General features: G+C 40.7%; 1 protein-coding gene and 1 pseudogene across 1 annotated transcript in view; both read right to left on the bottom strand.

Annotated features, from left to right (window-relative positions):
- Positions 1-23,077, bottom strand: part of CNTNAP2 (contactin associated protein 2) — a 1,332,419-nt gene that overhangs the window by 866,613 nt on the left and 442,729 nt on the right. The window contains exon 3 of the mRNA XM_066262524.1: positions 96-289. Within this exon, the coding sequence (XP_066118621.1) occupies positions 96-289 (194 nt within the window). The remainder of the gene's footprint in view (positions 1-95; positions 290-23,077) is intronic.
- LOC136327788 (small nucleolar RNA U3) lies at positions 20,423-20,548 on the bottom strand (annotated as a pseudogene).

Genomic DNA, 23,077 nt, shown 5'->3' with positions numbered 1-23,077 from the left:
TCGCCCCCACCCCAGCCTGAGCCAGGGCAGAGAGGGTCGCGGGTCAGACATCTGCAGCTCAGCTTGGTGTCTTGGCTTTTCTGACAATAACTCACCCAGATATTCCCATCTTGGTGGTACGGTTTCCAGTTCCTTCCGGTATCACTGTAGAGCAGGCGGTACTGGGTCACCCAGTCCGAGCTGCTGTATCTTCCTTGGGTTGCAATGGCACTGATCTGCTTCCGATTGCCAAAGTCAACCTGAAGCCATTGATAATGGTCACTGTCGGAGGGAGACCAGCCCCCAGCACCTGGACAAGGTAGAGACCAAAGGGGAAAAATAGACATTGAAAGTTAAACTTCTGTAAATGGACGATGGCGTCTTCTACATCTCTCAGCTGGCCGTGGCATGGCCGTATTTCACAGAGATATTATGAAATGTCCTTTACAGATGCCATGGGGACTTGGACTAATACTCTTCCAGCTGGGTTACACTGATCCCCTAACCTCTTTATGGTATAATTATGCGCTCATTTTCTCCTGAGCAAATGTCTTCATAATTCCTCAATTAGATCTTATTAGTACATGTCAAAGTCTAATTGGTTGAGCGTTGATCAATTTACCATGAATTCTCCAACTAAAAATCACTAGGAAGAAAAATATGCAACAATCTATTAGTTCCTCATATCTGGTTTAAGGTTTTATCGTTTAGTAGATTATAAGTGAAACAAAAAGGAATTACATACAAACTCTAAAATAATATATTTTGCTGCCAAAAGTTTCGAGTTCAAGAAAGATGAGTTTTTAAGATGAGGCCTAATCTTACATTAAGCCCTTGTATTCAAGAGAACTAAGATATATAGTGAATCAGGTGATATTTTCACTAACGCTAAAGAGACAACCAATAACTCTATAATCACATTTTTAGGAAAGCCTTTTGAATTACTAAATGAAATGAAATGCTTTTGGCAAAATATAATAAGTGATTGGCAAAAGAGCAAGAATGCAAAAATATTTATTAGAAAAATAGCACTAATACAGAACAAAGAGACTCCTAATTTATACCACTTTTATAAAATAACTTTGGTTGCACATAAATACATTACAGAAAACAGGACATAATGCTTAGCGCTAACAGGCATAATTTTATTTTTTTGGAGTGAATGTGGCTGCTAACGGGAGTAAATACGAGGGAAATATTCAACAGATTATCCAATTTACAGTTCACCAAAATATATGCACCACCTTTCAAATTTGAAATTTAAAGGCTGACAATAAAATAATTTATCCAATGAGGACCACGCTTAATAAAGATCATTTTGCAAACCATCCCAGATAGATCATTCATGTAATGATATTTATATGCCTTATTTCTGCTTTCAGCTAGGGTAGAATAGCTATCCTACCACAAAAGTTACAAAGCTGAGAAGAAGTATAAAATGACCCCTTTTATTTGAGGAGGGGTTGGACCACAGACAGGGCAGGACTATGACTCATGAGAGAAAATGAACAAATGAGGTGAGGCCCTGCCAGCTTCCTGGCCTCCTGCCTGGTTCACGTTCAGGATCACAGCCCGTGGAGATTGCCCCAAATACAAACAGCAGCAGCACTGAGAGAGAGAGAGACAGGGAAATCAGAATCAAAGCTACCGAGGACAAGACTCTGTAGGACACAGTACCAGAAAGGGGAGCACCATAGAAAGAGTTCTGACAATGTGCCTGGGATCAACACTGAGTCTCTACAGTTCAGGTTCTGAATGAACACCAAGCTGTGTCTCTGAAAACCAACTGGAGGGGATTCTGAAACCAAGAGCAACCCGAGGACACCCAGGGCTGCGACTAGGTTGATTTCAGACTGGACAAGATGGAGCACACCTGTTGAATAGCTGTATGCATTCAGTAGAGATCTCAGAAAGGGACAGATGCTCGTTACTGTATTTCTCCATGTATAAGATGCACCATTTTCAAAAAATTGGGGGTCTGAAAACTGGGCAGTCTTATACAGTGGTTGTAGATTTTTTTACTTGCATTTCCTGCTTTTTTGTGCTTGTTTTTTTGCTCATTGTTGAAGGCAGTGATTCGTCCTCAGACACAGATGAGGACAAGCTAATGGATGGGAGTTTTGACAGCGATGAGGAGTTGTATGAATTTTATGATGAATAAAACTTGAGTTCAATAACTTTATGTAATACCTTTTTTTTTTTTTTTCAAATTTCGGGCCCCAGCCTAACTTGTGGTGGTTCAGTGGATCAAGCGTCAACGTGGAACACTGAGGTTGCTGGTTCGAAACCTTGGGCTTGCCTGGTCAAGGCACATATGGGAGTTGATGCTTCCCGCTCCTCCACCCCCCTTCTCTCTCCCTCCCTCTCTCTCTCTCTCTCTCTCTCTCTCTTCTCTAAAAAAAGTGAAATAAAAATAATCAAATTTTGGGCCCCAAAATGAAGGTGCATCTTATACATGGGAGCATCTTATATATGGGAAACTACGGTAGTTGTAATTCCTCTTCAGGAATTTCCCAAGTTAAAAAGGGGGACTTTACCCAAGGTCGTGCACCTTCCTGGGGTTGTATGGAAACAATAACTGGTTCAACAGGGATTGGAGGGGGACAGGCCTCTCACCCCAACTTGGGAAAACTCAGAAGGGTCCTCATGGTCTCAAAGCCATTGCCCTGTAGAAATAGTTGAAGCCTCCTTTGAGACTACATTGTATCTTTTTTTTTTTTTTTTTGTAATTTTTTGAAGTTGGAAATGGGGAGGCAGTCAGACAGACTCCTGCATGCGCCCAACCGGGATCCACCCGGCATGCGACCAAGGGGTGATGCTCTGCCCATCTGGGGTGTTGCTCTATTGCAACCAGGGCCATTCTAGCGCCTGAGGCAGAGACCATGGAGCCATCCTCAGCGCCTGGGCAATCGCTGCTCCAATGGGGCCTTGGCTGCGGGAGGGGAAGAGAGAGACAGAGAGGAAGGAGAGGGGGAGGGGTGGAGAAGCAGATGGGCGCTTCTCCTGTGTGCCCTGGCCGGGAATTGAACCTGGGACTCCTGCACGCCAGGCTGACACTCTCTCTTTTTTTTTTTAATACTGCTGCATGGCCCCTCAGCTACTGGTTTTATTTATTTATTTATTTATGTAACTTTTTTTTTTTTAATTTAGACAATTAATTCTAATGGGGTGACACTGATTCATTAGAGTACACAGATTCAGAGAAAATATCTCCAGGTCATTTTGACATTTGATTATGTTGTATACCCATCACCCAAAGTCAAATTGTCTTCTGTCACCTTCTATCTGGTTTTCTTTGTGCCCCTCCTGTCCTCCCACCCCCTCCGTCTTCTCCCTTCCCCTCCCCCTGGTAACCACTACACTTTTTTTTTTCTTAATTTATTCATTTTAGAGAGGAGAGAGAGAGACAGAGAGAGCAAGAGGAGAGACAGAGAGAGAGAAGGGGGGGGGAGGAGCTGGAAGCATCAACTCCCATATGTGCCTTGACCAGGCAAGCCCAGGGTTTCGAACCAGCGACCTCAGCATTTCCAGGTCAACGCTTTATCCACTGCGCCACCACAGGTCAGGCCACCACTACACTCTTTGTGTGGTGAATACACAAAGTACAAGAGACTACAATGTATCTTGACCTCTCCCTCTGCCTAGTTCCCCTGCATCCCCTTTTCTTCCACAGGTTCCCCCCCCAGGCTAAAATTCCCTAATAAATTTCTGTGTGCTATTTTCCAACTCAGAATTTGTATCCTGAAAAATCTAGTTGGCAGTACCTCCTTGGAACCACTCTCCGGATAATCTGCTCACTAACCATATGAATTAATTGTCTCTGCTTTCTATTTTGTGCGTTATTGATAGGCTGTAATGTTTTCCTATTGTAATATCTAATAATCCCTAAGGTCATGCCTATTTCACTTTGAATTCTGTAATATTTTGGAGGAGCTGTAGATAAATTTCTGGAATTACAACCTATCCAGTCATCAAGAGATTATAATAGATTTTCCAGTCTATTAGATATATTGTTTCCAAATTAGGAGACTTTGTATAGCTAATTTTATATAAAGTACTACCTATGTGTTATAAAAAGCAACCAGGTGGTTTGGCCGTTGAAGTTAACAAGCAGTTATTACAATGAGTGAAGAGGAGGAAAAACGTTCAACTAATTGTTGAAATATAAAAAATTTCCCCTAATGTGTCCTACAAAAACATTCCAGAACATGTCTTCTTAAATTACCCAATTCTTGCTGTTACCATTTTTCAGTAAGAAGGCAGTTGACATACTACTTAATCCCATTAAACTCATTATTTTTTTTAAAAAAATAGACTTTATTGACAACTTTATGGGAAGCAAAATTCTAAAAAGAAGGAAAAATATGAGTTAAGACTTACTCCGTAGCGGAAGCCTGTGGAGAGAATAGTGAGTAACCTCAAAGGGAGGGCAGATGTCAGTTTCCTGAGGAACATGGTATAAAAGGTTGATGAAAACTTCCTGTTTCTCTTTGATCTATCAAGCAATGTCATTTGGGGTGGTTGATTACTTTGTTCATTTGGCTAGTGAAATGTATAACCTCTATCGATTCGAGGATTAAGGACGATAACCCTTTCTTCACACGGACCTTGGGAACACCACACACAGAGCGGACACGCTTCCTGAGATAGTGCGGAGAGTATAACTGGGGCCAACATGTACCCAGTGGACATCGTGGGAGCTCAGAGGGGAAATAAATGGAATGTCGAAGAAGTGGCAGAGGTTTTTTATTTTATTTTATTTTTTTACAGAGACTGAGAGAGAGTCAGAGAGAGGGATAGACAGGGACAGACAGACAGGAATGGAGAGATGAGAAGCATCAACCACCAGCCCCTCGCTGCGCATTGCGACACCTTAGTTGTTCATTGATTGCTTTCCCACAGGTGCCTTCACCGCGGGCCTTCAGCAGATGGAGTAACCCCTTGCTCAAGTCAGCGACTTTGGATTCAAGCTGGTGAGCTTTGCTCAAACCAGATGAGCCCGCGCTCAAGCTGGTGACCTCGGAGTCTCGAACCTGGGCCCTCGGCATCCCAGTCTGACGCTCCATCCACTGCGCCACTGCCTGGTCAGGCGACAGAGGGTTTTAAATAGTCACAAACTCTTAGTTTCTCAGATGACTTAAGTATAACTGTCTAGAAATAATAGAACCAAAAATGTCAAGTAAATAACTAGTAAATTGTTAGAGTGACTTGAAGGATGTGTATGGTATGGAACTCTTACTACTATTCCCTAACAGTAAGGATGCTGTTGCCTCCCTCCCTTCCTTTCTCTCTCTCTCTGTTAATATTGCTCTTTTTCCTCTCTCTCTCCTGTTTCCCTCCCAACTCCCTCCAAACCTCTGTCTCACATACACACCTTCTTCCCCCTCAGTATATTTGTGTGTGTGTGTATATATGAACTATACAAATACACAGCATCTGCATTCTAGATGCCCACTCTACTGGGGCTACCTGAGTGATAAATTATAACAGAGAACCTAGGGAAATAGATGAAATTTTCACTAAAAACTTAGCGATAGCTTATAATGATAAGCTTTGTAAATTACTACCTCTGAGAGAAAAACATGGACTTAGTGGATGGTTCAGGAGAGAGCGTGGAGTTCTTTGCTCATGATAAATGGCTTCTGCCTGGACATGGTGCCCATGGGGGTGGTTCTACCACCACTGGAGACTATGAGTCTGGAGTCTAATTTTTTTTTTTAAATTGTAGAAAAGAACTTTCAATTAAGTATAGAACTATCCTTAATAACTGAGCTGAGAATTATGTATCAGATGAAAAGAATAAATGAAAAAGGAGACTTTCATGCAAGATAGCATTATGCGTTCAGGCTTGGTGGCCTCCTTCTGGTCTGAATACACAGTATGTTTAGATAAGATGGATAAAAAGAAAATTGAAAAAAGAACATAGCCGAGATAAAAAATAAGGTAAACATCTCCATGCACGAGAAAGGCAACCAAAATGCAAGCAATGAGGACAGCAGTTGAACCTGCTGGACCTGATGTCTGGGGACACATGGAAGAAGCAGGACATTTGGGTTCTGAGCAGTGCCAGTGATGGGAACCTGCTGCGTGTGTCAGGACTGAACCGAGGAACCCAGGAACCTGTGGGGCCACTTGTAAGAGAGACTGAAAATAGGAGCTTACCGACTTGGGAAGATGAGATGTGTGTGTGCCCAGAAGAGTTGGGAAACAGGCACAGCTGAGCTGAGTAAAGGCACCCCCTGGCTTGGGGGCTGGACCCGTGATTCCCCAATAACACTGCCCGGCTGAGGCCCAGGCTCATCCACGTAGGATGGACTTCTTGATCGGACATCTGGGAAGCTGAATAGAAAAAGCCACAAAACTATACGGCCGAAAAGGATGGGAGAGAAAGAGAGAGAGGGACAGACAGACTCTGGTTGTCAAGAAGAGTGTGCAAACCAAAATTTCTAAGCATCAGAAAAAAAGAGTGTCACTCAAGTCAGCTAACAAAATCATGCAGATGAACCCCAGATGTAATAGCAATTTAGGACCAGTGGACAGATGTATGGTTTAGGTTCTCAAATATATAAAATAAGTCATGTCAGCTATTAAAAAGAGCAGTAATGATCAGATACAACAGGGAGAAATAAAGTATTTGCAGAGAGATATTAAAAAGAACCAAAATGTTACCTTAGAAATAAAAAATGGAGTCATTGATAGGAAAAAAACACCTCATCAGAGGAAAATCCACAAATTACATTATCTCACAAATAATCAGCCCACTAAAAGGTCAATACTGAAGTCACCATAGAAAATGTATATATAATAATTTGTATTTCAGAACCCCTGTTTCCAACCAAGATAGAGTAACAAAAATTAAATTTGCTTTCCTGCCTGAAAAGGCAAACGAAAGACATGAAACATTGGCTTGCAAGTTAGAAGATAGGAAGCAACAAAGGACTATGATTCCCTGAGGTGCCCAGAGACATACAGGAAGTAAGACCAATTTCCCCAGCTTCCTATCTTGAAAGAGGATTGGGGCTAAGACACAAAAAGAAACCCAGGCAGAACCTGGCAGAATCCCTGAGTTGAGAAGGTAGATCTGAGAGCTGGGGAGATCAAGGTTAGCTGAACTCAGAAGCCAAGGAAGGAGCTGCAGAGAGAGAAAGCTAACTCCAAAGAATCAGCAGGGGGCGCCCTTGATTTTTCAGTTGAGTCATGATTAGCCTGCGCCTACGAAAAAACTACCCACCCACAGATGGGCAAAGAATCATCTGAATGGATAAAGTGGTTTGTACTACTGACCAGTGATCCCACTATCCCCCTCTAGGGTATTTTCTCAAGAGGAAATGAAGCATGTGAACATACAATGTCCTGTCCAGGATGTTCCCAGCAGCTTTATATGTAATTGATCAAAGCTGGAAACAACCCACATGTCTATTAGCAGATGAACAAGTAAACAAATTGTGTGTAGCCATTGAAAAGAACACTATGCAGGAATAAAAAGGAATGGATGTTGATTTACATGATTCATAAAATTATTCTAAAAATAATTATGCTGCTTGATAAAATCTGGGGGCGGAGGGAATACATACAGTACAATGACATTTATATAAAATTCTAGGAAATGAAAACTGATCCATAGGAACAAATGCTTGCTTGAGGATGGGGAAAAAGAAGGGAAAAGGTAAGGATTGCAAAGAAACAGAAAACTTCCTGGGTGATGGATCTATTCATTATCTTGATTGTGGCAGTGGGTTCGTGAGTGTATTCATAAATAAAAAGGATCAAACTGCACAGTTAAAAAATATATATATATATATATATTTATTTGTGTACATCAATGACACATGGATAAAGCTGTTAAAATTTCTGGGGAATAAACAGACAAAGGAGAAAGTAGGAATTTCAGTGAGACATCTATGACATTCTAGAGTAAAACCAATACACAGACTATAAACACGCAAAGAAGTCATCATCGAATATTTCTTCATAATTGAAAAGAAAAAAAAAAGACATAACTCAATACATTGAAATGGCCCTCTGAACAGTGAAAAGTGTATGTGATGTGAGCATGTTTTGAAAAGTATATTGTGAGGGACAAAGGAAAGCTGAGCTAAAATAATGCTGTTGGTGAAATGGGACCTTAAGAAAAATAACACTTAAGTATGTGATTGCAAATGATCTCACTGATAAAGAAAAAACAGCTGTCATCCAAAGTGCTAACAGTCGCTTGCTTATGAGCTCAGATTTCATTTACAGTGGGACAGAAACAACTAGAAGGTGTGGCATGTGACCTACCACAAGAAGTAGGATGAATGAGCTTCAACCAAGCCTAATTACTGGTTAAATAGAAGTAGCCCAAACAAAGAAACCATGGGCATTGATTAACATCTGCTAGGAGACAGAGGAGCTGAAAGATCAGGGTTACAATCATTACTAAAATAGAGGGTTAAATTAATGCTTATATAAAAAGGAAATCAAAACAAAAAGAGTATACAAGGATATTTGAAACAAAACAGGAGAAAGAAGATGTGATTTGATCATCTATTATCCAATGATGGCAGGGCAGAGCTGCTCACCTCCCATTTCTACCTCCTACAAGGGCAACAGCTTTCTGATTGTCCTAGGAAAAACGGAGCTCATCACTGAGTACAGGGAATTATTTCTGGCATCAAGGTAGGACCTAATAAGACAGGCATACCCTTAGCTGCTTTAACATTTTGGAAACATTCAGATTACATCCCCAAGGACTGGCATTGCTCTTTTTTTTTTTTTTTTTTTTTTTTTTTTTTTTTTTTTTTTTTTTTTTTTTTAGAGAGGACAGAGAGAGGGAGAGAGAGGCAGAGAGGGAGAGAGAGAAGGGGGGAGGAGCTGGAAGCATCAACTCCCATATGTGCCTTGACCAGGCAAGCCCAGGGTTTCGAACCGGCGACCTCAGCATTTCCAGGTCAATGCTTTATCCACTGCGCCACCACAGGCATTGCTCTTAAATGGAAGGGTAACTTCCTTGAATATGTATTAAAGGGGCTTCCAGAAAAGTAAAGGCAGCCAAAAACATACAAACAACAAAAAACCCATAAGTTAAACAAAAAAGAGAGGACTTATTAGTAAGTCTAAAAAAAAATAGACTATTATTCAAAATTTGGTGTATAGGTGAGAAATATTTAGAACAAGGGTCCCCAAACATTTTACACAGGGGGCCAATTCACTGTCCCTCAGACCGTTGGAGGGCCGCCACATACAGTGCTCCTCTCACTGACCACCAATGAAAGAGGTGCCCCTTCTGGAAGTGCAGCGGGGGCCGGATAAATGGCCTCAGGGGGCCGCATGTGGCCCGTGGGCCATAGTTTGGGGACGCCTGATTTAGAATAAAAGAAATGGGGCGTTGGTGATATTAGAGGAGCTGTGGTAGGTTATAAGGATTTCCTTCTATGATCACATTCTTATTTAATAGGACACAATACATTATGTAGATGCAGCACCAATTTAATTTTAGCTAAGCATGTGGCAATATCTCTGATAACTGTGAAATGATGAAGTGTCGTCTGAGAGATAACAGTTTTAGGTAAATTCAAAAATAGTTAATAATTATGCTCCAGATTTGTTGACTAATGATGATATCAACTTGAAGAGCACTCTCTAATGATGTGCCACAGGCTTTCTGTGTATTGTGTCAAATTTAATACTTTTATGATCTAAGGCATGAAAGACATACTTATGAAATTTGTCAATTATCTAAGGCTGAAAAAGAGACCTAATAGGATAACTAACCGAATTACGATGTAAACTGTTCTTGACCGCCTGGAAATCTGAGACTGCTCCAGCACAATTTGTTTTAACATCCATAAGAAACTAAGATGCTCGTTTTGATCAAATGCCTCCTCAACTGCATGATTAATGATATATGATGCCTAGAAATGATTATGGAACCTTAATTTACTTTATAAAAAAGTATAGTGCTTAAATTAGGACCTCTGACTATATAATACTATATAGGCAGTATTTCACTCAAAACAGCTTTGATACATTTTCATTAATATTTCACATATATGCACAAAAATGAACAAATTACAAGCACCTAGGACTGGGGATTATCACAAAAGGCACAGAGTCATGTAATACCTCACAGATCTATACAGAAATCGTTCCCAGCAACAACAGAACTCTCATTGTGTCCTTTTCTAAATATGGGCAACACCCGTCTATTCCTGAGGATATTCAAATGAAAGCTAGATTATAGGAATATTTTTTTAAGAAGAGAATTTTACATAGGGTGGCAAATGGGACTAAATATCATACTTTTAATGTGCATAGAAGTAAGGTCTTCTGTGAAAAAACAGAGGCAAATGAACATACGATAACCAAGTCCAAGACACAGAAATCGCATTTGTTCTTTGCAACCACGAGAAACTCAGAACACACCCTGAACCCGTACAGAAGCAAGCTAAGGATTATCAACCTTCTGGAGGTCCAGGACTGCATTTTAATTATCACTTAATGACCACTGCCAACCATGGTTCTCTAGACATAATCGGCGCTCAGTCAGTATCTGTTAAATGAGTGAATATAAGAATTAATTAAATAATAAATGGATATTTCGAGGGACAAATTGATAAATAATTGACTTTCTGGAAGTATGACATATAAGAAAAGCTCAGATCATAATAGACAAATATAAATTGAACTGTAACAACAAGTAATTTTTTTTTTAACCAATACTAGTGATTCACATGGTGTTTCAGTAAAGAGGAATGGGAAATTTTGCAAAGGCACTCACTGTGTTGATTCCAAACATTATTCTTGGCTTACCATTTGGTAAGTGGATTCTCATTCAAGAACAGGTATTCATTATTAAAAATCCTTTGGTTGTCTTCATTAAGTAAATTTTCATAAGTTAAATCTTTAGCCATTACCATCAAAAGGCCCTTGGATTGTATCAAAACTTCAGTCATCAGGGTAGACAGAACTAAGAAAGAAACTGTCTTGCGGAATTCGATTTTAACACATTTTCCTTGGTCTGCAGTTACTTCTCATGCATTAGCATATCCAATAACCTGAACATTATCACTGTCACTTGCTCGGCAGGGTGGGAATCATCTGGCCTTCATGGGTCAGGAGAGTTTGTGGACAGGCTATTATTCCGAGGAGCTGGATATGAACCAGGACATTCTCAGTTATCCCAGGAGGAATGGGGAATCTCACCCTTAGTCTACGCCAGAGGAACCTTGGCTAAGATCGTAAGTGAAGAACTGAGATGTAACTCTTCAGTGTAGAAAACTCCTTTAATTTCTGCAACAGCTCTTCACTAAATGGCTTAAAATGATGTGAATTTCAAAATTGATTCTCATTTCTATCATCAAAACCTCGTCTCCAGCTGGCATGTGGAACAAAATAAGGTCTGGCTAGCTATTGCTGTTTCCTTCACTTAAGAAGAAAAAGGTCAGAGGCACATTTACAAAATGGGAATGTTCCTGCCGGTAACTAAATATAGCTTATTGTTTATTAACAAAATAATTAGGGATGCACATGATAGCTCCATGCCATCTGCCTCAGGGACTCCTTTACTGAAGCCTCATTATTTTCTAGGGAAGAGGCTCTGCCATAAAACAGATCATGAGAAGAAATACAGAACAGCAAAAGCAGACATGTACATATTGTCTGTCATTGTATATGCAATGACGTCAATGGTATATGCAAATAACACAGGAAACACTATATGCAAAATTGTCTGTGGTGTGTCCAATGGCAGTCAGTTGATGTAAACACATTTTTATGTATACAATGATGCACACAACAATGCAAATGGGCAATGATCTACACAATGCTATAAGGGAAATAGCTTATTGTATATGTGATGATCTTCAAAACTAGGTATACATGAAGGTACAAAGGTAAGGCCATGTTCCAATAAAGTTGTGATCACTGAAAGCTGTATCTATTGACTTGAAATACGTGGAAAATTGCCTCATATCTCCACTTGCCATATTTGAACACTGTCTCAAACTGAGTATTTTAAATGTTTGAAAACATAAGTTTATAAAGACTTTCTCTCCAGTTCCACTCTTTTTTTTAAGAGAAAAAAAATGCAAAATGATTATGTTCAAGATCAATATAGTTTAATAAAGTCAACACGTCCTAAAGATGAAATTCCTACATCTTTCATGAGTTCTCTGATCTTCCCCATGACTCTCGCATAGGAAGGGATTCCTCCTCCTTGGTCGGCACTTGCCATGTTTCATTATTAATTCCAACACTAACCTCAGTTCCTGGATGACAATGGGCATTGTGTTGTTGTTAATTTCATGCTTGGTCCCGGTGAAGGTGCATGGAGCATAGCAGCTCCTTCAATTACTATCCCCCGACTACAGAATGTCTTAGAACTACAGAATGTCTTAGAAAAGAGGGGAGATCTTCGGCACTCGTATTATATTTAACAACATACAACTGTTCCACCAAAAATGTAGTAGGTGTATCTTGATGTAATTGAAAAAAGTATTCATAGTTGTTCCACCTCCTTAGGCTTTGAATGAGTAGGGAGACACTAAGAGACAGATATAGCAGATGGGCCTGGTAAATATTGTCATTTTTAGTACAATTTTCTATACATTGTATCCTCATAGACTTAAAGCCACCCGTTCTCCTTGCAAAGAAATTCTTTAACAGGTTTTCCCATAGTGCAAGAAGCTTGAAATTGGGATAGAATGAAAATTTAGAGAAAAAAGTCAAAATCCACATCAAAGCCAAATGGGCCCAAAATGTTTTATGCACCTTCATAGGTTTAGTAACTTCTACTTTCATGAAAAATTTCCCACATGTTCATGACCAGCCTTAGGGTACCTGATCTATGGGATATTCTAAATTTCTCCAAGAAAACTGTAGTACCTAGCAACTTCTGATCCAATTACAATAGTAACTTTTATGTTGGAAGCAAATAACGCTTTATAAGAGCCATTTAAAATAAAAGACCACTGAAAATGGAAGCACTTGACAGCACCTATCTTCTGTTTGCAAACGTGGCTTTGGTTTCAAACATGGTTTCGTTTCTTACAGAACTGTGGAAAAACACATCCAGCAGAGAGGAGTATGCAAAATACTTTGGCCTTCTTAAGAAACTGAAAGTAAAGGAATTCTTATAAACTTCTTAACAGGTAAATCAAATACCTTTTAAAATTAATGAAGTGACACTAGTTTAATACTGAAATAAAGGCAAACTCATCATGCTCCATTAGTAACAGTGTCTCCTGTTATAATTTGAATTTGGGGTTAAAGATGGATCAATCTTATCACCCATTAGTAGAAGCCTGCCCCTTCAATGCAACTCTTAGAACTGTCTTGTTCAAGAACCAGGAAGGATATTTAAAGCTAATAAAGAAGAGAAGAGAAAATGAAAAAAAGGATATTGTGACCAAATGAGGAAAAATATAAAGTATAGAAATGACTAACCATATTACTAATGTTTATTTAGCTCTTAATTTTTATTCTAATTGTTCAAAAATTAGATGTATTTGTATAGCTGGGGAGGAGGTACACTTTTTTACAAAAAAACACTATAATGCTATGATAGGCTGAAATGTATATGATATACAGCTATAAAAGAATTTCTTCATGATTAAAGACATCTATCTATATGATCACAGCCGCTGAATTCCTGTTCGTTTTAGTGCATGTTTGGGTGGTGAACACAATACAGTATCCAGATGATGTGCTGTGGAACTGTACACCCGAAACCTGTATAATTTTGTTAACCAGAGTCACAGTTCCTGAATTCTTGAACTTGCTCCTACTCAGCAGTGAAGCTATGTAGTACTGGGCATTCACTGTATTCTTATCAACAGATTAAGGATCAGGTAAGATAAGAAAGTGTGCATGTAGCACTGATTTATGAGGGAGACCGTTTGTCATCTTGAAAAGAAGCTCTCAGAGGATGTGAAATGTAGTGACCAATTCTAAAGAGTTTATAACTTCAGTGTAATTCAGGGTCCGTGAATTACATGGTATTTGTTTAATACCCGGATAAGAAAGTTAACTTTTTAAAACACGAGGCCAAATTAGTTCTTTAAGTTATTCCTTTTTTTTCCTCTTTTTTTTTTTTTTTATAAGTACTCTACATCTCAAGAAACACTACGTTTATGTCATACTAATCAGTGGACACTTTACAATTTTTTTTATATAACAGGGACTTGGGCGATTAATCTGATCAGAGCAGAAGTGGATGAAAATTTTGTCTAGAAGCTGCCACAGCCCGCCTAATGCATTGTTTTAATTTACATATATAAATATGTTACATATGACTATTCTTTTGGATCGTTTCAGGATGTTAAAGATAGTGGGTGTGGCCAAAGCCCATGCCTTCCTATTGGTCATCTGTCACTGTTATCAACGCAGCCTTAACTATGTGTTCAGAGTGTTGGAGATTCAGCCGCAATCCTAACTTTTTTAACAAGGTCCACAAATTGTGTACAAAATAATAACTGTCAAGAGAAGGATGATCCAGTTTGAAAACCGGCTAAGCTCAATTCACATGGGCTCGGAAGACGTGGTCTGCAGCTTATGGTTTCCATTTCAGCTGTGCTCTTTATTTAGACAAACATGGCAAAAAGGGTTCTATATTGTTAAAATTTTTATTTTTTATTTTTATTTTATTTTTTTTTACAGAGACAGAGAGAGAGTCAGAGAGAGGGATAGACAGGGACAGAGAGATGAGAGGCATCAATCATTAGTTTTTCATTGCGCATTGCAACACCTTAATTGTTCATTGATTGCTTTCTCATACATGCCTTGATCGTGGGCCTTCAGCAGACTGAGTAACCCCTTGCTGGAGCCAGCGACCTTGGGCTCAAGCTGGTGAGCTTTTGTTCAAACCAGATGAGCCCACACTCAAGCTGGCGACCTCGGGGTCTCGAACCTGGGTCTTCTGCATCCCAGTCCGACGCTCTATCCACTGCGCCACCGCCCGGTCAGGCAAAATTTTTATTTTTTTAAACAGTATTTCTCCATTGACTTCCTATTTGTTGACAAGCACTGAGCTAAGCAGGTGATATTTCTTTAAAATTTCAACATTGGCCGAAGACACAGATGTTATACCCACTTTTAAAGACAAGGAAAGACGGAGGGGTCTGAATTCAAATCCAAACCTGTTCGGTTCTAAACTCAGGGCTCCAGAGTCAACCAGCCGGAAGTCAAACTCCACGCAGCTGATTTTGATTTTGTTTTCTGCTAATTTCTTTATGCCTATCATGATGTGTCAGAGAAGAGGTTTTTTCCTTTGTTTGTTTGTTTTTTCTTAGTAAAAGGAAGAACGTTGAATAATAAGATAAAGACTAAGAATGATTCAATCAGAAAAATTAACAAAATCCAAAGCGAGCAAAGGCAGCGGAAAAGGAGCAGAAACCAGCCCTCTGCCCTTTCAAGGATACCCTAAGCTTCGATGGAGGAAACTTTCTAAGTGGTAATGCGGGCACCAACCTTGACAATTTCGGTTTCATTCTTGACCGGGCTCCCGATCAAAGAACAGGATCTCATTCTAGTCTGTAAAACATCAATTACAAATCTCTGTAGAAGAATTATTCGAAACGCATAGCGCTTTGGTCTTTGAGGTTTAATTCTGGATATTGTAAGCTGAAGAAAAGAAAGCCCTAAGGCGGCAGAAACACAACCGTGCGCTCCGATGAGCAAATTACGTCAGGGACATGGACTTGAGCAACGGCAGGAAACGGGAGACCGGCCGCTCACGCAATCAACCCCGGTCTCCCACGCAAAGTCACAGACTGCGTGGGCTGCAGGAACAGCATCGCCGGGAGAAGTTTGCTCTTTTCCAGGACATCCCCTATTCTTTCTCCACGCTTCACACCAAAACCAAAAAAAAAAAACACACGTGAGTTTCTGGTAGCCCCCCCAGAGCCCAAGCCAGGAGCAAATAAAGGTAATGTGACAGAAAAAAGAACGTGAATTGCAAAGAGTCTCATTATTAATTACAAAGTATGGCGGGGAGGGGTGTTAGGAAGAGAGTCATTACTTAGACATTAAATTAAGACAAATCTGAGAGCTCACTTGTTCTCACTAGTGCTGAAAAGCGGCTCATGCCTTTCTTGTTCTCTTTTGCAGGCCCGCGAGGCTATGATGACTTCCTTCCCCGAGAGGGGCCGGAGAAAAGCTTCTCCTTCAAGCGCACTGGCTGTGTCTGCTCAGACCCTTGTATCTCAAGGCTCCACTGTTGTCTCTTGTTTGGCACTGAGAAAATGTGACAGCCAGTAGGTGGTGTTGGAAGGCCCAGGGCTCCAAGAGCATTCTGATCCTGGAGGCATGAGAATTAGGATGACAGCAGGGTCTTATTCCCTGAACTTTCTGGATCACAGTGGGAGGTGGGATTATGGAGAACAGGGTGAGAAGAGAGAGAAGAGCATCACCTAGAGTGAGGTTCTGTGACTGTCCCGCAATGGATACTTGAGACCCGATGAGTGTCATTTCTTGTTGATCAAACCTCTTTCTGAAATCGCATGTACTGTGTAGTTAGACGTGGTGTTTAGAGGTTCTTCTCTAGGAAGGAGAATTACTGCCAAATGATATGTGTTGTATTGTAGATGTAATTGTTTTTTATTCTTACTAATAGCTAATATTGTACAACAAAAGATTCAATGTGGTCAACCTATAATACTTTGCCTACTTATAGCAATTTTTCTGAAATATCTTTTGCTTCATTACACTTTTCCATTCAGAAAGAAGTCGATTAGAAGTCCCCCGGAGGTGAGGGCTGTATCTGACTCATCTCTTCATCCTTCCTGCACCAACCCCGGCGTCTCGCCAAAAGCACTCAATAAATATGTGTAGATTTGAAACAATTTAGGGTCCTGGAGACAGAACACATTTTCCTTTATAAGCGAGCATGATAAATAAACCTGAAGCAAAAATATCATTTTCTTAGCAAACAAATCATTAACATCTAAAAGTAGGATCAGTACATTTTTGCTTTCCGTGACTATAAACAGAAATGGTCCCTGGGCAGCTCTCCCTCTTCCCAGAGGAGGGGAGGGTCCCGTCTCCTCCCCCAACCCTCTTCTATTCCATCCCCTCCAGAAAACAGATGGGACCAAAGATGCAGTCAGAGGCTTGGCTACTTGTAATGGATTTAGTTCAGGTAAACCTGAACAGTGCTGAAGTCCAAAGGTAGAATTTTTATCTGTAAACTGAAAAAAAAAAAAAAAAAGCCTGTTTCAAACCTTTGCCTAGAAGGATTAAACTTTCCCACCATCAATTTCTCATTCTGGGAATGAAGCACCTTTGAAATCAAAGGGAGCTTTGCAAAAAGAAGGGAGGCGAGAGGAAGGCATTCATTCAATGGCTTTGAATTACACTCCAGCCGTACTTGAAAAATATGCAGCTCACATACAACCACAGCCTGGCCTTCATCGGAGCAAACATTTTAACACCCAGCTGAATATTGTATCATGCATGCTGGGACACTGTTTCTAAATAATTCACTGCCACTTTTACAATTCTCTTAATATTTCATGATTATATCTTTAAAATTATATGCATCGGTATTTCTGGGGAAAAGTAATCTATCAAATTCCTGCCAGACCAATCCCTGGTCCTAACAGATTTTTTTTTTCTTTTTGGCATAGATTACCTCCCATCATCTGTGAATATGATGAAATAGCACTTCCATGATTATGTTACACTCTAGAGCAAAGATGACTGTACAGGTGTTCAATAAGGTCGCTCATCAGTTGACCCTCATGACAGGGAGACTTGTCTGGACAACCTAAACTGGTCACATAAACAAAGCATTTTCTCAGGGTGGTAGCAGAAGTTAGAGGACTCAAAGAATGGGAGAGTTTTGCTGCAAGGAAGGCTTGCCATTGCTGAAGGAAACAGAGACCGTGGTCTGACAACCATAAGGCATCAACCTGTCAACCTGCACGAGGTTGGAGGCAGGTGCTTCTCCAACATCTCTAAATGACTGAGCCTGTGACATCTGGAGCCAAGAACCCAGTCCAGTTGCCTGGACTTCTGACCTAGACAACCACGAACTCAAATATGGATGTTTTTTTAAGCCACTGAGATTGAGGGAATTTCTTATGTAGCCATGGAAAACTAATACACCACATTAAACACAACACATTTTATCTAAACGAATTATCCTTCTGTTAGACTGTGCTTCCCATCACTTGCCTATGGTCGTTGATGCCTGACCATTGAGAGTCATGTCTGCCTTCCTCCCCACACCTGAGAAATATTGCAACAACAAAAGAATCTACATAATCTGCATCCCTTTTTACCATGATGTGGTGAAAATCCTCCTAATCTGTGGTTTGGGATAAAGAAGTAGCTTTCTAATTTCTACCAGCATGTTCACTCTGCGCAACACTGCAAACAGAAACTCCCTAACACCTGGCTTTCGTCACATCCATCTCTTTGCTGGACAAACATTCAAATACGAGAAAGCAAGTCAAACCTGACTTCTCTAGTCTGACATTTACCTTCAGTGCCACTACCTATCTGGGACCAACCAACAGTTTTCTCAAATTGAACAGCCCATCTAATCCTGAAAATTCTCTGTATATTCCCATGTATATATCTACCTTGACAATTAAAGACCTTTTACTTCTGAATACATCTTTTTTTTTTTTAATTCTGTGAGGGGAGGGGAGGCAGAGACAGACTCCCGCATGTGCCCTGACCGGGATCCACCCGGCAAGACCACTAGGGGGTGATACTCTGCCCATCTGGGGTGTTATTACATTGCTCAGCAACCAAGCTCTTCTTAGTGCCTGAGGCCATGGAGCCATCCTCAGTGCCCAGAGGCTCACATAGAGCCATGGCTGTAAGAGGGGAAGAGAGAGAGAAAAGTGAGAGGGGTGGGTGGGTGGAGAAGCAGATGGGCACTTCTCCTGTGTGCCTTGACCAGAAATCAAACCTGGGACTTCCACACACCCTGCCAACGCTCTAACACTGATTCAATGGGTCAGGGTCCGAACACATCTTTCAACATCTGCAGATTTATTATTTTCACAAAACACATGCTGTCTGACTTTGCATCTTCTTTCCCTACATGAAATGCCTTCTGTCGATGTTTGCTCACAGAGCCAATAAACGTGGACTCTCCTGACTCTTTCTGGAGGCAGATGTTCCTTCGATGCGTTTCCAGGGCACTTTATTTTTCCTTCTCACACATGACACATGACATAATGTAATGTCTGTTCATGACACCTCCCTTACCTCACTGCAAAAATTCAGAGCAGGGTAGCTTACTGTTCTCTGTATCCCCAAGTACAAATCCTATAGGAGCACCCACCAAGTAGATTTTTCTCACTGTGTTTAAAATAAGTGCATGTATTTAAGCAGTTTAATCTTATTGGTACTAATTAATATATCAGGCAACAATCATCTCTCTCAATTAAATACGCCTCCGAGGGTTGTTTGGAGTGGTCGGTGAATCCTGTCCTAGGTGACTCCCTGTGGCCTGTGCTCAGACTCTGTGGTCACCTTTCCATTTTAAACAACCCTTGCATCTGGGGAATTTCAGAGGTCCATGTTCTCAGTTTCTCTTGCTGCTAGGGTAGACGTGTGTGACTCTAATTCTGCCCAACAGCCGGACAAACACAAGGCCTTGTTTTGGAAGAGAAGGCAGAACAGAAGTGGTAACTGCACAGAGAGATTTGCTGACAAGGATGCTGTCGGACACAGCTGGTCTCCCCAGGCCAAAGTGGGGTCAGTCCTGGAATGCAGTGCCTGGTGCTGGCAGGTATGTGCAGCAGAACCCACCTCCCCGGAGCAGCCCTATGCAGGTGTGTGGGCTGCTCTTGCCGACAGCCTCTCCAGAACTTTCTGTGACTGTCTAATATCTTTTCACAAGTCCTTTTTGGTTTGAACAGCCAGTGTGGCTGCTATTGCATACAACTGGAACCCTGAGTGATACGTGCGTAAAGGTGAAGCAAAAGCTTATTAAAAAGAATACCCCACCCTGGCCGGCTGGGTCAGTGGTAGAGCATTGGCCTGGTGTATGGAAGTCCCGGGTTTGATTCCCAGCTAGGACACACAGGAGAAATGACCATCTGCTTCTCCACCCTTCCTCCTCTCCTTCTTCTCTATCTCCCTCACCCCCCAGCCACGGCTCCATGAGAGCAAAGTTGTTCCACATGCTGAGGATGGCTTTATGGCCTCCACTTCAGATGCTATTGATAGAATGGTTCCAGTAGCAATGGAGCAACAGCACAGATGGGCTGAGCATTGTCCCCTGGTAGGCTTGCCAGGTGGATTCCTGTCAGACGAATGCAGGAGTCTAATTGCCTTCCTGCTTCTTACTTCAGAAAAATACAAAAAAAAAAAAAATGCCCCAGATTGGTTGTTAATAACTCCCAAAGTTCCCTCTACTATTCAGAATGAGAAGTGATGCCATCTTCATAAATGTGGTTTTTTTCTGTTCATGCTCCTTTGAAAGGAACCTCCGTGAAGACAAATGGCTATCTGTTTTGTTCATGACCATAAACTTTGCCCCAATAATAACAGCATCTGGCTTATAACATATATGTAATACTTCTTTCATGAACAAACAAACTATAGAAATGATCCCTGAAAGTATAGTCTTACTTCTTTCATGAACTACTCTGCCAATCTTTCATCAGAAATCTCTCCCACATAAACTGCACCTGATGCAAATGTGAAATTATATGACATTCTGTCTGTTTTAGGCAATGTCACAAACAATAGCCATTTCATTGTCATATCAATTGCTTTTTAAGGCAGTGATTTCCAACCTTTTTTTTTCATGGCACAAACACACACTAATTACTAAGGGCAGTGCCCCTGACTAAATACAACCATTTTCATCTCATGGCACAAACAAATTAGTTACTAAAGAAGAAGAGGTCAGGGCCCCTTTTTCTTTAGTAATTAGTTTATGAGTGCATGAGAAACAGAGGTTGAAAATCACTGTTCTAAGGTGACCATGGGTAAGATGGTATGAATAAAAGGCTCAAGGTTGTGGTAATTCATGTGGTGATTGCACACATAGATATAACTGAAATATATTCTGGGAGAGTTTGTTTTGCTGGCCTATCAACAGCTTGAGAAAAAGAGACTGATCAATGGCAATGACCATAAAGACTCGTGTTGAATGCTGCAGCCCACCCCAGACCCATCTTTTTAAAAATAAAAATATCTTCATTGCTGTAAATGGCTGAGATGTAGGGTGTCGTCTCCTGCCATGCAATTGTGTCCTTTCCTCTCTTTCTCTCCAAAGCTGATTGAGTTACGCATGACAATTAACTTTAATAAAATGACCATTCCTCCTCTACTGCTTTACTCAAGACTGGCAAAATTTTTCAATTGAAACAACCTCTAAGTGGTCTTCTTCCAACAACTTTGTCCTGAGGAATACATTTTACACTTTTAGTGACTGGTCCTTGAATGCTGATTTGTGGGGCAAGAATGTATTACTTAAGTCAGAACCCAGAAAGGAGCCTGAGTTAACCAAAAGTCAATATACAGAACTGAATTGTTTAAAATAGTTGGTCTTTTTCTTTTCAGTATTTATCAATTATATCCTAATTTCCCACTAAGCTGTATGGTGTAAGGAAGTACGCTTTCATCATAAGGACTTATGTTTTCTGATCAATGTCTAGGTTTTAGGGAAAAACTGATATATTCATATACCTACATTATATCTGCATATTGGCATTTTTTCGTGTGTAAAATTTTCTCCAAAAACTCCTCAGTGGCAATGGGCACCCCTGAGTTCTACTTTCTTCAACTTCTCTGCTTTGAGAATAGAGAGCAGTATGTCATATTCAGAGATGCTGCATTGTAGACCAGAACTTATAAATATATAAAGGCATGATGACATCATTAATGTGGTAAAAAAAAAAAGCACATGTTAAATTATTTTAAAATAGATATGTTCAAGGTATTTCAATTACCTATTTCAAAACAGTATTTGATATCATTTTCGCCCTTTTGCTTTATGCATTTGCTCTAAGAAATGAGGTTGAGTCAGGTTTTCATTACTTTGAAGTGGTCCTCACTGACTTTACCTGAATGAGCAACTGGAAGAGCAGCATGTCATGCCACCTCTGGCTGAGTATGACCACTCTGGGCCATTCTAAGTTGTGGGCAGCTCCTCATTGGGAAAAACAGACAAAGTTAGGTAGACCTTGATACCAATCCTGGCTCCAACAGACATGACTGGCAACTGGGGAAAATCATTTAGTCTCTTTTATATCAGTCTCACCTCTGGAAAATTATATCTACCTGATGACTATTAATACTTTAATCTTCACTTTGGGACTTTAAATCATGACCGATGTGTTCCAGGGTCACGCTATTTATGACACCGGTACTTTTCCAGCTGAGAAATAATTGCCTGATTTCTATTTTTAATGAGGTGCATTATCCTTGCTAAAGAATGCATTCTCTTGTAATTATTAAATAATGTCCTCTTATCCCCTTCCCATCACCAGTCCCCTTAAACTTAATAGAAATGATGCATACGGAATGATCTGGACAAACTTTTTGACTATAATATTGAACAGGAGGTTACATGTGATGTTCAGAGATGTGAATGCATCATTGTCTCTACCCAGGCATAGGGCTCAGGACCTGCCACAGTGACAAGGCCAGGTCTATACTGCTGGGATTATACCCTTGAAACAGACCAACCAAAGGCATTTAGTTCAGTCTTGACGGAGAGAAGAACATTCTCACTAACACTGTGAAGTCAGTCTGGTTCCTTTAGAAGGATTTGCCTTCAGCTGTCCAACACAGAGGATCCTAGCTCCTTCCCCCAACAACAGAGGCAACAGCTGTGTCAAGGGGAGGCTGAAGGAGTTCTGGCTGAGCACACCCCGATGCAATCTCAGGAAACATCACACAGCTTATAATATGTTCTGAATAAAAAAGGAAGCTATAGGGCCCCTTCTTCAACAGTAAACATAACTCTTCACCCTGAAGGAGCTCCTGGTGGGCTCCCTGGAGCTGTGACCCACACACTCCCTCCTCTTCTTTAGCTTTAAAATAGTACTTACTGGCCCTGGCTGGTTGGCTCAGTGGTAGAGCGCCGGCCTGGCGTGCAGGAGTCTTGGGTTTGATTCCTGGCCAGGGCACACAGGAGAGGCGCCCA

The sequence above is a fragment of the Saccopteryx bilineata genome, chromosome 2, assembly GCF_036850765.1.
Source record: "Saccopteryx bilineata isolate mSacBil1 chromosome 2, mSacBil1_pri_phased_curated, whole genome shotgun sequence".
NCBI lineage: Eukaryota > Metazoa > Chordata > Mammalia > Chiroptera > Emballonuridae > Saccopteryx > Saccopteryx bilineata.
This window is presented reverse-complemented; position numbering and strand designations above follow the sequence as displayed.